This window comes from Festucalex cinctus, chromosome 1 (genome assembly GCF_051991245.1).
Source record: "Festucalex cinctus isolate MCC-2025b chromosome 1, RoL_Fcin_1.0, whole genome shotgun sequence".
NCBI classification, from domain to species: Eukaryota; Metazoa; Chordata; class Actinopteri; order Syngnathiformes; family Syngnathidae; genus Festucalex; species Festucalex cinctus.
This window is the reverse complement of record NC_135411.1, coordinates 65,878,908-65,893,565: the sequence shown is the minus strand read 5'-3', so window position 1 is coordinate 65,893,565 and position 14,658 is coordinate 65,878,908. Positions and strand designations below refer to the sequence as shown.

Here is a 14,658-nt window from a genome sequence, read left to right as displayed (position 1 = left end):
AGACCTGAGCCAACGACACGGGGAAAAATCTTGACTTTTCGGAATACTATATGATGAGGGCGGGGCATCAAAATTTGTGTTTCGTAATGAAAAAGGATATGCTTCATAACTCCCCGGTACATGCTCCAAAAAATCCCAAACTTGACATGTATTTTTATAGTCAAGGCCTGAAGGTATCTCTATGACAACATTCAGTGATATATGCAGCGCCACTTAGCCCTTGAGGCATAACAAAAAAATACCCCACTTACGGTATTTTTACAAAAATTGTAAACATGTTTCCAAATGAAAAAGGATATGCTTAATAACTCCCTGGTACATGCTCCAAAAAATCCCAAACTTGACATGTATGTTAATATTTAAGGCCTGAAGGTATCTCTATGACAACATTCAGTTATATATGCAGCGCCACCTAGCCCTTGAGGCATAAAAAAAAAATACCCCACATACGGTATTTTTACAAAAATTGTAAACTCATTCTAAGTGTGATAACTAAGTCATTTATGAATATTCTTTTACTTTCCACCACTCAAAATGCTCACTGGCATCAGACCTATCCAAACATACGAACTTTTTTATTTTGTTTTATTTATTTTTGATAGCCTCTATGGACAATAAAAGCAACAATGTGCAAAGAGTACGAGCGATGATGTGTATATGTACTTTTGCAAAAAATACCAATCAGGGCAACTCATTCCCTAAAAATAAGAGGACGCTGATTTTTGCAGATCTTAATATTCACCAAAACCCTTTGAGCTTGACACACTCATCACACCTGGCAAAAAAAAAATCCAGATGTAAAGGTTTATTATATCATTTTCAAAGACATTCTTCTCCTAATGTTCCAGTACCCCAACGTGCCATTCCTCCAACGTGCAAGTACCCCAACGTGGCCCGGGCTGCGAGGGCCCTTTATAGCTTCTTGCAGCTCTAGTTATTGTTATTATTATACATTTTGGAAAACTTTAATAACTGTGAAAAACAATAGGGAGTTTTCATTGAACTTTTACATGCAAATGATCCTGGGAACTCCCATAACTTTTTGTTAGAATTTTAAAACAAAGATGTCTATAGTCTAAGATAAAAAAAAAAAAGTAAATATTTTGCAAAAAGTTGTTCAAACTCTGAAAGGCAATTTCAACAAAGTAAAAAAAAAATTGAGTTTTTTGCTTTTATTGCTTTTTTCACATTTTGATGACAATATCCCCCCCCCCCCCCCCTTTTTTTTTTTTTTTTTAAAGTGAAAATTAACATTGGTTCCAAATATGTTATCGGCCTCCTTGATGACGAATAATCATAATCGTATTGGTATGAACACGCCAGCAGCGGTAGCGACTAGTGTTGTTCCGATACCGTTTTTTGGCTCCCGATACCGATACCGATACCGATACCCAGCTTTGCAGTATCGTCCGATACCGATACCGTACCGATACTTACGTTGTTTTTTTTTCCTCAACATGAAAAAATTGTCCTGCCATTGGTTCAGAGCATTCAAGGGCCAATAGGATATCTTAGATCGGCATGCAGTGAACATGTCACATACCAGTGAATGTCGTGCACCAGCAAGACACAAGATGCTGCATCCAAAGTCCTATATTAGCGTTGGAATGAATGGTATCGGCATGTTACTTGTGAGTAGTCACCGATACCACTGTTTTAATGCAGTATCGGCACCTCTGCCGATACCAGTATCGGTATCGGAACAACACTAGTAGCGACCCGCTGGGCTAATCACGGTACACCAACTGTAGATGGCCAGTAGGTATAGTAGCAACAACTAGCTAAGGCTGGCTATCGCTGCTGAGCAAGTACCCAGGACGCTGACTTTTTCGTTGTGTGTGCCTCCGGTGTGACGGTACGACCATCATCGGGGCTAATAGGAATCCTAATAAAGAATTAAAAATGATCTACATGCACACACATTCAAATATAATTTAATTTTTTTTTATACATGTACCACAATTTCAGGAGAATCAGAACAATACCTGCATCTCACATTGGTGTCTTTCCAGAACCTTTTTTTTCCCAATATAATCCTAAATTGTATAAATCCCATGTATAATTTCTAGTGTTGTTCCGATACCGTTTTTTGCCCCCCGATGCCGATACCGATACCCAGCTTTGCAGTCTCGGCCGATACCGATGCCATACCGATACTTGAGTTTTTTTTTTTCCTCAACATGAAAAAGCTGCCCTGCTATTGGTTCAGAGCATTCAAGAGCAATAGGATATCTTAGATTGGCATGCAGTGAACATATCACATATCAGTGAATGTCATGCACGAGCAAGACACAAGATGCTGCATCCAAAATCCTATATTAGTGTTGGAATTAATGGTATCGGCATGTTACTTGTGAGTAGTCACCGATACCGATACCACTGTTTTAATGCAGTATCGGCACCTCTGCCAATACCAGTATCGGTATCGGAACAACGCTAATAATTTCAAATGATACTAATTTAATTATTAATACTCGTAATTATAACATATAGTCACGTGGTACACAGTTACGGCAATGCGTCAGAACCAGGAAGCTCGCAGTAAGAACAACATCCGGGTATTCCGTCCGTTCTTTGCCCGACCCTTATGGCTTTTTGTGTACTTGAATTGGAACAGTACTTGGGCCATGACTGATGACGTTTCAAGACATCACAAGGACGTAAGTACGGACAAGAATGCATATTGAGAAACGACCGAGGTCCAGATTTTCATTACCTCTCGTTGCACAGTCTGCATTTTGTGGGAAGTAGTTACAGTAATAGATGAGAGAGGCATGATTGCAGTCTCCACTTGCAGTATGATGGCGCTGGGATGCTGAAAATGAAATCTTGGTTAATCGATTTCAGGTTTTGCGTAGTTCTTTATCAGATTCAGAGAAGTCGATAAAGTGGAGAGAGGGATGATCGATTAGAGGAAACGTCAGTGCATCACAAAAATGTAGAATTATCGTAACTCTGGAGAGGTTAATGGATTGAAGCGGGACTGTGGGGTGATTCAACAACTTCTCAAAAGAGGCCACGGAAAATGAAAACAAATAACCGAGAACCATAAATCAGATCAGATAGAGTGGAACCTGAAGGCCTGTTGGGAGGCAGAAATTCTGCACTGTCATCTTATTGACTTAATTAAGGTTCTTTTTTTTCTTTTTTCTTTTTTTATTATTATTAATTTTTTTTATTGCACCATTTTGCAGCTACAATGAGAGGCTGTTAGCTGCAAGGATTATTCTAAGAGCGCCATTGTTGAGAATTAGCCTGCATCTTGAGTTCAAACTGAAATAGCACTTGAGCCGACCAGTTAATCATTCATTCGCTCACTGGTTGGGTTTTACGAGTCCTCATACTGACAGGACAGATGTTTGCCAGAATCCCCACTTTTACACCACTGCTTTGGAATGTGGCAAATGGGTCAGCCAAGGCGAATTCGTCCACATCTTTTACCACTAATCCTCTTTATCACAATCCTTCTTTAGTCTTGGCTAAAGATGGTTTACATTTCAATATTGGCTAGATTTAAGATCAAAGATAATCCAGTCCCGCGACCCTTGTGAGGAATGAGCGGTCAAGAAAATGGATGGATGGATAGATAGATAGATAGATAGATAGATAGATAGATAGATAACCGAGTAGACCTTTTTATCATAAGGTCATATATACTTCCGGATGGCAAAATTCTGAGCTTTCTCTGGCAGAACCATAAGTAAACAAAGTCTTCAAGACATTTGATTTAGGCAGAGTGTTTTGGAAACCAGGGTAAATGGTCAGTTCTTCTGATAGTGTTTAGGCCAGCAGAGAAGGCCTTGCTAACTGCACACTGCAGTTCACACTAAGGCCTCTATTTTTTTGTCCAGGGCTAGTCTAGCGCAAAGCGCGGCCTAATTGTGCACATGAGTGGAATTTTATTTCTTTTGGTGCTTTCGCAGATGAGTGAAGTTAGACATTTTTGTGCCGTTGTGGGTGTGAACACAGCTGACTAGCTTTCGGGCCAATTTAAACAGCTCCTCTCATTACATTTAAAATCAGCGCATGACAGGTGCGCAATATTTGACAAGGCAGAAGCAGAAATAGACTTGCTGCAGTCAATGCATAAACTAGAAGCGTGCAAAGAACATTTATAAGGAACTTCAAGCAGGCCCTGCGATTGGCTGGCAACCATTTCAGGGGTGTACCCCGCCTACTGCCTGAAGCTGGTTGGGATAGGCTCCAGCACCCCCATGACCCTTATGAGGAGTAAGCGGTCTAGGAAAACGATGGACGGATGTGCAAGCAGACCTTCACGGGTGGATGATGTCAATTTGGCCAGGGCGATCACTGTTCACTGCTGTGAAGTGGGAACTTAGTGACCACCTTCGTGTCGGTGTGCGGCCAAGGACAATGATTTTTAAATCATAATAAAGATGCTAGTAATAATGTGTTAAATTGCTTTGCACAATAATTCAGAGATGCATGCAGTTATCATATTTAGAAATAAAATACGATGACATCGACCACACATGTCCGTTGAGCACTACAACGTACGTTTAATCCACTTTCAGACACCATTATGTCAGGTGCGCCGGGGTTTTGTAAAAGAAAACGAACTCGCTCCGCCAGAGCAGCCAGCGGTGGGCCAAATTCCCAAACTCACTAAACGAGGCTTGCGGGAACATCAAAATGTGCCAATTTTTATGCCCGAGGACATGTGCCCTGTCAAAGAAAATAGAGCCCTAGATGTTATTGTTTTAAAGTTTTATGTTTTTGGAATGTGCAATACATAATGTGCAATCAATTAAAAAGGTGCTAAACATAGCAGTTGTGAAATGTTGCTAATTCTGCATCGCTCTTGAATCAATGGGTTCTTTTTCCAGAGGGGATATTCTACCAGAGTTTCAGTAACGCTCAAGGAAACAGGTCAGCGTGACGTTGCAGGGGCGTGCCCACAAGTTCACAGCAAATGAGTGACACCTCGTCAGTCACGCCCATTCTTTCTCTGTTGGTTTTTTTTTCTTCAGGCGGTGTGGTTACTTAAAAATCTAAATTACATTATTTAAATAGATTTGTACAAGATTTTTTTTTACCCCAACACACAGATCATTTTGTCATACTGATTTAAGAAATATGACGAAAAGTTTTTTTTGTTTTTGTTTTTTGCAAAATCACCATTTCAGGTCACTCATTTCTGTTAACAAACATTATATAGTTTTACTAAGAACTCTTCTCAGCTAAGTTGTGTCTTGTTGACACTCCTTCGAAGCCAGAGCTGATTTATAGGCTAATTATGAGAGAGCTCTGTATGCATTTGGATCCTTGATGGTATCCTGAGGGCTGCAAGCTGATGGATAGGTTTAGGGTGTATCCGTCCCCTCGTAGGCATTCTCCATCTCTGTTTGTGTGAAAACAGCAATCACCTGTCAGCGGTCTGTCGTCATCCTTATCCCTCATTTCCTCCTCTTCGCCATTAAACTTCACTGTGATCCAAGCTTCAAGAGATTAATGTCACCTGGAAAATAGGGAAAAGAGCAAGACAGGATGAAAATATAAAGATAACGATTTCTTAAATGTGGCCCATTTCTCATTCGTGTATTGATGTCTCCATAAATACCAAGCTTCATTAGTACAGTTTTTTGTTCTCCGACAGGCGTGACGGCTACTTGTCTTTTACCGCGACAGTGCTCCTTTTTCTCTCTGATTGCCTTTTTTTCCTCCAGAGGGGGCAAAAGTACTCCAACTCTGTACTTAAGTAGAAGTACCGATAGGCACAAAAGAAGTGTTTAAAAAAACAAAACAAAACCTAATTAAACTCCTGATACTCCAACAACATATACTCCTATACTTTATGACGATGTCAGACTACACGAAAACAGCCCGATTTTAGCCCGATCGACGTGTCGTGGACAAACGGGGCATGTCGTAAACGATTTTGGGTTGTCTTGACGTAGCGTCGCCCGTGTAGTGTGACACGTTCAACGATTGGTCGCCTGTTGGCCAGGACGGTACACGACCATCACGACGAAAGTCTAGCATGTTAGAATTTTTCTCGTCTTATGCCGATGTCAGACTACACGAAAACAGCCCGATTTTAGCCCGACCGACGTGTCGTGGACAAACGGGGCATGTCGTAAACGATTTTGGGTTGTCTTGATGTGGCGTCGCCCGTGTAGTGTGACACGTTCAACGACTGGCCGCCTGTTGTCCGGGACGGTTCACGACCATCACGACGAAAATCTAGCATGTTAGAATTTTTGCTCGTCTTGACGCATAATGTGACATACCTACGTCGTCGTCCGTTTGGTTCCACAGCATTGACCAATAGCGAGAGGGAGCGAACGTCAATCACACACTGAACAGCAATTTATAGCTCTTTTTATTTATGTATACATTTGTTTATTTATTCGTTTATGTATTTATTTATTTATCCCCTGGATATTTCAAGGGATGGGGCCGGACAGGTGCATCTCGAGGAAAAAAAAAAAAAAAAAGCGCCCCGCTGCAGCGCTGCGGCTGCATGAGCGCGTGCAACCCGTCAGGCAACGGCAACGTGAATAGAGGACCAAAATATATTGTGACTGTTGTTCTAATAATTTCAGAGATTTGGGCATACGAGTAGGGACGTGCACATACTGTATATATAAATTTGTTTATAAAAGTGGAGAAAGACACACGTTTAATAACTACAGACCAATATCATTGTTGCCACAGTTCTCAAAAATTCTAGAAAAATTCTTTTCATATAGATTGGATAATTTTATTGAGAAACATAAGCTCTTAAGTGAAACCCAATATGGGTTTAGAGAAAAACGGACCACCTCAATGGCAGTCATGGAGCTTGTAGAAGCAATATCTACCGAAATAGATAATAAAAAATTTACTGTTGGGATTTTTATGGATTTAAAAAAAGCTTTTGATACTATAGATCATTCTATATTAATGAATAAATTAAAGAAATATGGAATAAGAGGTTTAGCTTATAAGTGGATGAAAAGTTATTTGGATAATAGATATCAGTATGTGCAGTTTAATAATGTACAATCAGAACACATGAAGATCACTCATGGAGTTCCCCAAGGGTCTGTGCTCGGCCCTAAATTATTTATACTGTATATAAATGATATTTGCTGTGCCTCAAAAATATTGAAAAGTGTCTTATTTGCTGATGATACAACTTTCTATTGTTCAGGAGAAAACCTGAAGCAGCTTCTGACTACTGTGGAGTATGAATTGAATATATTAAAAAACTGGTTTGATGTGAATAAATTATCATTGAATTTAAATAAAACCAAGTTCATAGTTTTTGGCACTAGACAAATCACTCATCAAGTCAAAATTATGGTGAATTCAATTGAAATAGAAAGGGTGAATGAAAATAAATTCCTTGGAGTTGTTATCGATGATAAATTATGTTGGAAGCCACACATAGAAACTGTTAAAAGGAAAATGTCAAAAATCATAGGGATACTCTATAAAAGTAAGGATGTTTTAAACATGAAATCATTATATATATTATATAGTTCACTATTATTACCATATTTGACCTATTGTGTAGAATTATGGGGAATGGCATATAAAACAAATACTAACACCGTTTTCAAATTGCAAAAGAAAGCTATAAGAATTATTAATCGATCAAAATATACAGAACCAACACATCCACTATTTATTAAATTAAATGCTATGAAATGTTATGACTTGGTGGATTTTAAAATAGCACAAATAATGTATAAAGTTTATAACAATTTACTCCGCCACAGTACTCAGAAGTTATTTGAAATTAGACACAGTCCTTATGATATAAGAGGTACAAGTGTGTACAAAAAACCCAAAACAAGAACAAATTTCAGAAATTTCAAATCTGTGGAATCATTTGGGAATTGATCTGAAAAATTGTGACTCAATGCTGGAGTTTAAAAAAATGTTTAAAACTAAAGTTCAAAAAAATTATCTATGTCAGACCAGAATATGAAAATTGTACATGTGAGTATGTGTAAATGATCTAGATAGGTATTATGGTATATGTTTAGTAAATTAATGTATATATGTTTTGGTAAATGTGAATATGTTTAAGTGCACTTGTGTGTATATATATATATATATATATATATAACTTGGGTTATATACTTTATTTATTATTATTATTAATATTATTATTTTTTAATAATAGTAAATTAAAATTGTATTGATAATGAAATAAGTTTTAATATATTTAGTAAAGGGGTAGGACGAGATAAGTTTCTAACTTCTTCCTACTCCCTTTTGAACATGTAAGTTATGATTGATTGAATGATTATTTTATTGGGATTTTCTTCTCTTTTGATTGTTGTTGGGTTTTTTTCCCTTATCTCTGCTGTTCATCTGTTTATATGTTCAATAAATTAAAAAAAAAAAAAAAAAAAAAACATACTGTATATAGTGAGGATCGATCACATTTTCATATACCCGCTCTCACTTGAAAGTTTGTTTTTTTTCCCCCTCGGAGTGAGTGGCATACTATCCAATGCACCGTACTAAAACAAGTCAAATATGAATAAATTAAGCAATATAAAAAAATACTCAAACAATATAATATTTCAGTGTTTGATAAAATAATAAAACAAGATGTCATCCCGCAAATTAATTAACAAAATATGCTATATTACCCCGACGCATGTAGTCCTAAATAAATTAAAATACAGTGTTGGCTACTAAATCATATTTTTAACACTATTGCGGAGCAGGGAACGCAAGCAATGCGCACACATCACACTTGTCCCATGCGTGCTCCATTCACGCAAACACTCCCTGTCCTTGCCTCTTTTTTTTTTTTTTTTTTTTTTGGGTCCCACCTCCCCGACAAACAGTGGCCGACACGTCTCTCTTGGCAAGACAACACGCGATGAACGGCTGGTGTCTTGTCGCATTCAGACGTGTAGTGTGACTACACGCCCCATCCACGACACAGAGCGAATTTGTTGGGTAATGTGACAGCGCAACTGTCGTGTAAGACAAAAAAATTGCGTAGTCTGACATCAGCAAAAGTAAAAGTAAAAATTAATGTTCAGTCAGTTATATACAAAATATATTTTGAGGCGCTCTGCACATATATTAGTTTCTCTCCTTTGTCGACTTATATTACTGGGAAGAAGACAAAAACATTGTTATGTCTTTTGTTGTTCATGAGCTAGCTAGCATTGGCATTTTATGCTAGCTATCAAAACAATGTGACTCCATAGCTTGGCTAAAATTGTGGATTGGCTAACTAAACATGCTACGTTAGCATTCTCATACCCAACAGCGTCAACATTTCTCTTCAATTAATGTCATGGATGTGCACTTCCGAATCTGTTGCTGTTGTCATACAGTAAAATTTACAGTCCCACAGCATTTACTGTAAATGCTGCTTGATTGTCTTTCTTCCATGTCACTGCTATCAAGTTTTTTTTTTCTTTCTTTATTTTTATTTATTATTTTATTTTATTTATTTTTTTACGTTTTGTCATCATCAGTATTGGTATTTTGACAGTAGTAAGAAGTAAAAAAAGAACAGATACTGTATCTATTCTCTAGGGTTGGGGAATCCAGGCCCAGTCAGTAAAAACTCTGAAACAGCTTGGCTTTGGCCACAGGTGCTTCAACTCAACAGGTGGACACGAGCTCGTTTACCTGCCAGTTGACTAAAAGCACTTGTGGCTACAACAAATTTGTGTCGGGTTTTTATTTCCCGGACCTGGATTCCCCAACCCTGCTTCAGCATAGGGAATAAAAGTAAACAGTCAGTTATCTGAAAAAAAAATTACGTAAGTACAGAAACTAAGTATTTATACTTGGTTACTTCTCCACACTGATTTTTTTCCCTTTTCCCTTCATCCAGCTTGCATCCCTGGAACTTTCAAATCCAAATTCGGCGACGGTTCATGTGTTGCGTGCCCGTCCAACAGTCGCACCAGTGCCCGAGGAGCCAGTGTTTGTCCCTGCCAAAGTGGTTTCTACCGTGCTGATAATGACTCACCTGACACTGCCTGCACGAGTAAGTCATTCTACATTGCCAATGCTCGAATAAATGCTACCTGGGCTTTATGTGTTTTGACGAGAACATAAGAATGATCATGTGTTATGATAATCAGTTAATCAGGGGGTTTTGCACCGTGGAGCAGTTTCACACAAAGCAATATTTGGATTGATTGGCACTGAAACAAAAATACGTCTCACCATTACACTGAATGCAGTTGTTGTAATTAGTTGGAATCTTGTGTTCCAAAGCATAGTGTGTTGTAAGACAAAGTCATGTAGCCAAGCTCCAAAAATAGGCACTTTTGTATTTCACTGTTTCTATTGCAACTGACAGTGCTATACTATCGTCTCATTTTTGGTCAAATATTTCCACACACTTCTAGCATAGTACAGCTGCATGCTGTACTGTGTCAGAACAATGACATGATGTTGGTTGTATGCTATGAATAAAGCTCTTGTTATCACACAGTTGTTGATGGCACATTATTGGCAATACCATTTTGGTGACAAAGATGGAGCTTCACTTCGAGCCACTACCATCGTACCTCGCTGCCAGTCTCATGGTCCTGCTTGTATGAATATTTTAAGACCAGCGGTGAGAGAGTCAGCCGAAGCTAGCGAGGCTAGCTGCTATTCTTATCCACATAAGCGGTCAAGAAAATGGATGGATGGATTGTTTATACCCGTGGTTGCCGGTGTGTGCTTGCATTTTTTTAAAACTCTTCCCTGCAAAATTGTTTTTTGTTTTTTGTTTTTTTTTAATATTACTTTAGCATTAAAAAATGCTTAAGATACAAAGGTGTCATCAGACAATATGTAAACAAATATGTGCTATGACAGTAGCAAATTGTAGGCTTGCTGATACTAATGTGATCTGATATACAGTCCATATCAGTTGTGGATGGACAAAGCGCTTAGCCAAGCGATGGCGCTGATAGAGAGTGACATGAGCTGCCTGGACTGTGTAAAATCACTCCCGGAGGGCCTTTCCACAAGTTAAATGACACACACGGCCCTGCAACTGTCCTCCCCAGATCCCTGTCGCGGGAACACTGTGCACTCTGACGCTAACCAGCACACAGACACATACACACACAGGCAGGAACTCAGGCAGCAGCACCTCCAACATACAAACACACAGGCCTGACACTTTTGTCCCTGTGGCCTGGCAGAGCTTGTGTGCCAGCCTATTCTTTGTGTGGTGTTGCACAAGCGGGGTTGAGCCAGTCGGCAGCTTGGGCTCAGCGTGTGTTTTAGTTGGGCATCCAATTAGAAGAAGCTCCACTCTGAACTGTATCTTTCTAATTAGAAAGGACAGGGCGAGGGGAACGTGGCTGAGGGCGAAGTTAGTGGATGGCCAGTTTCAACAAGGATTCTCTCAGATTCTTTGGGCTCTACAGTGAATCTCAGTTTATCATTGTGACAACAATACAACACAGTATTTCAGTACATTTCGGTCTAGAGATGAAAATGTGAATATAAATCTTGAGGTGTCCTATGACAATGTATTAGGGCCATTTATACGTGGCCCTAATATCATGTCGTAGTGTGCTGCATAGCCCCAAATTCTATAATTATAGTGAGAATATTCAGTTGTTATAAAAAGTCTACACACCCCTATTCAAATGACTTGCGATGACTTTCAGAAAGGCCTGGAAGAGCCTGAGGTCGCATAACCTCCTGGTTTCATCATAAAACTCCTCTCGTTCTGCCTTTGGGTAACACTGACAAAGATGTAGGAGCTCTCCTCTTGCAGTAGATGGTACAGAGGATATTTCCGGGCTTCTTTGAAAAGCTCGTGCTTCACTGTGGTTTGTGTGATAAAAAAAAAAAAAAAAAAGCACAAGCTAAATCATGGACTGATCTTCAATTCTTGGTGATGTCACTGCTGAGCCATATTTTTTACACTGTTTTCACTATGTTCAAATGGTGTATTTAATGCCTTGGGAATTATTTTTTAATCTTATGCTGATACCTTTGAACAATGAGATCGCTCAGATGCTGTGAAATCTTGCTGACTTTGGCTTGCGCTGTAAGATGTGACTACAAAAATGTCAGGAAAAGCCCGTTGAAACATCTGAACTTAATTTGAGCAACAACATCCATCCATCCATCCATTTTCTTGACCGCTTATTCCTCACAAGGTTGCTGGAGCCTATCTCAGCTGGCTTTGGGCAGTGGGCGGGGTACACCCTGAACTGGTTGCCAGCCAATCACAGAGGGCACACAGAGACGAACAACCACTCACACTCACAAGCACACCTAGGGACAATTCAGAGCGCCCAATTAACCTGCAATGCATGTCTTTGGAATGTGGGAGGAGACCGGAGTACCCGGAGAAGACCCACGCAGGCACGGGGAGAACATGCAAACTCCACCCAGAAGGCCGGAGTCTGGACTCCAGTCCGAGTCCTCAGAATTGGGAGGCGGACGTGCTAACCACTCAACCACTGTTCCGCCTGAGCAACAACATAAAAACCTTAATAATTTATTGACAGTAACATAAGAAAATCGAGCACACCTTTCCGATAAGGTAGAGTAGCGTTCTTTACTTTGAGGTTGTGGGAATACAAAATCCACAAATTAGTATTCCGTGCGCATGTTATACCTATTTCGTGGCCACAGTTTATTTTGTCATGTCATGTCTGGGCTCCATAGAATGCAGAACATTTTTAGTTTGTCATTATGTGGAAGAGAACGATAGAACACATTTTGAGCTGTTTCAGTGCATGAAATACTATCCATGTATTTTCATCATTAAGGAATGATTGACCTCTGTTTTGAACACCTTGCAGCTATCCCATCAGCTCCTCGCAACGTAATCTCCAGCGTGAATGAGACCTCACTGTCACTGGAATGGGAGGAACCCCAAGGCACCGGTGGCAGGAGTGACCTGGTGTATAACGTGGTGTGTAAGAAATGCCTGCGAGACCGCAGCCCGTGCACACGCTGCGACGACAACGTGGACATCTCCCCTCGAAGGCTGGGGCTGAGGCAGAGGAAGGTGGTGGTGAGGAATCTGCAGGCTCACACCCGCTACAGCTTCGAGGTGCAGGCGGTCAACGGTGTCTCTGGGAAGAACCCCGCCTCTCCGCGTTACTCGACAGTCAACATCACCACCAACCAGGCCGGTTAGTAGAGCTGTCAATGAGGCTACATGTGTGTCCGCTAACCAAGTTGATTCATAGGCCTTCACCGATCAATATCACTTAAAAGCGGAATGAAAGAGGCAATTTATTGGATCCTACACTCAGTCAATGTCAATGAGTTTCTTAATGATCTCTTAACAGAGATAGGGGGACTAAAGTCACATGACTTGACTTGATTCGGTCGGCTTGAAACTTAATGTTTACGACTTGAGACTTACTTATGACGCGCGCATACAGTACATATTGTCTCTGTCGGGCAAAATCCTCTCATCTCATAAATCACTACTTTCCATTAAAACTAAAAAGTTCCATCTGGCTTTGTTACTAAAACACCATATCAATAAAGTTGATATTACACCTTATATTGCTATCGTTTACAATTGTGCTCAAACATCAACACAACACCAATGAATCACTAATGTATTAAGCTGTCATTGATTAAAATGGCCACATTGACAGCATCCATCCATCCATCCATCCATTTTCTTGACCGCTTATTCCTCACAAGGGTCGCGGGGGGTGCTGGCGCCTATCTCAGCTGGCTCTGGGCAGTAGACAGGGGACACCCTGAACCGGTTGCCAACCAATCGCAGGGCACACAGAGACGAACAACCATCCACACTCACAAGCACACCTAGGGACAATTCAGAGCATCCAATTAACCTGCCATGCATGTCTTTGGAATGTGGGAGGAGACCGGAGTACCCGGAGAAGACCCACGCGGGCACGGGGAGAACATGCAAACTCCACCCAGGAAGGCCGGAGCCTGGACTCGAACCGGAGTCCTCAGAACTGGGAGGCGAACGTGCTAACCACTCGACAACCGTGCCGCCCACATTGCCAGCAGATAATCCAAAAAAAGCAAACGATAGTGGTTACATCATCCTCTCAAACTCTTTGTCAGAGGTCTTGGAACAGGAGTGGTGCAGTAAATAAAACAATGCGCTGACTAAGAAGTTGAATAGGCGGGAATAAATCTTGCACGTCTTATCTGACCAATACCTACTCTGCACGAAAACATTACATGTATCCATTTTTAACAAAACAGGCTTGCTCAAATGTATCTAACCCAACTATTTTTTCATGTTACTGTAAAAAAAATAAATAAAAATAAATAAAAAATCCAGACTATCAATTTTGAGGTGACATAATGCTGCACGGCTCCTGCAGAGTGAGGGAAGAGGTGGCATTTTACAAAACTTTTTAGTAGAGATAGACCGATATGCTTTTTTCAGGGCCGATACCGATTCCGATTATCGGTAATCAAGGAGGCAGATAACCGATATTTGAAGCCGATATTCATTTGCAGTAAAAGTTAAAATGTTGGCACCAAATTTTTGAATAATGCAAACCCTAACCGTTCTTTACAATGGATTCTCACACTACACTTTTCATTTTACATCCTTTTATCTGCAATAAGACGTTGGTGGCGGGGGGAGTTAAATGTGGGGGCCAATGTGACATTACCTTTTATAGCATTTGGGATACTTGTAGTTTTATTCTATAAATGTTATATTTTTATATTTTGAAGTAATAGGAGGAACCC

The 14,658-nt window shown here is 40.0% G+C and overlaps 1 protein-coding gene across 3 annotated transcripts in view; it reads left to right on the top strand.

Moving 5' to 3' along the window:
• The window catches only part of LOC144005487 (ephrin type-B receptor 3-like), a 162,808-nt gene that overhangs the window by 65,221 nt on the left and 82,929 nt on the right, over positions 1 to 14,658 (top strand). For all 3 annotated transcript variants that reach the window (XM_077503706.1, XM_077503726.1, XM_077503715.1), the window contains exons 4-5: positions 9,824 to 9,979; positions 12,759 to 13,094. In XM_077503706.1, coding sequence (XP_077359832.1) covers positions 9,824 to 9,979; positions 12,759 to 13,094 — 492 coding nt within the window. The remainder of the gene's footprint in view (positions 1 to 9,823; positions 9,980 to 12,758; positions 13,095 to 14,658) is intronic.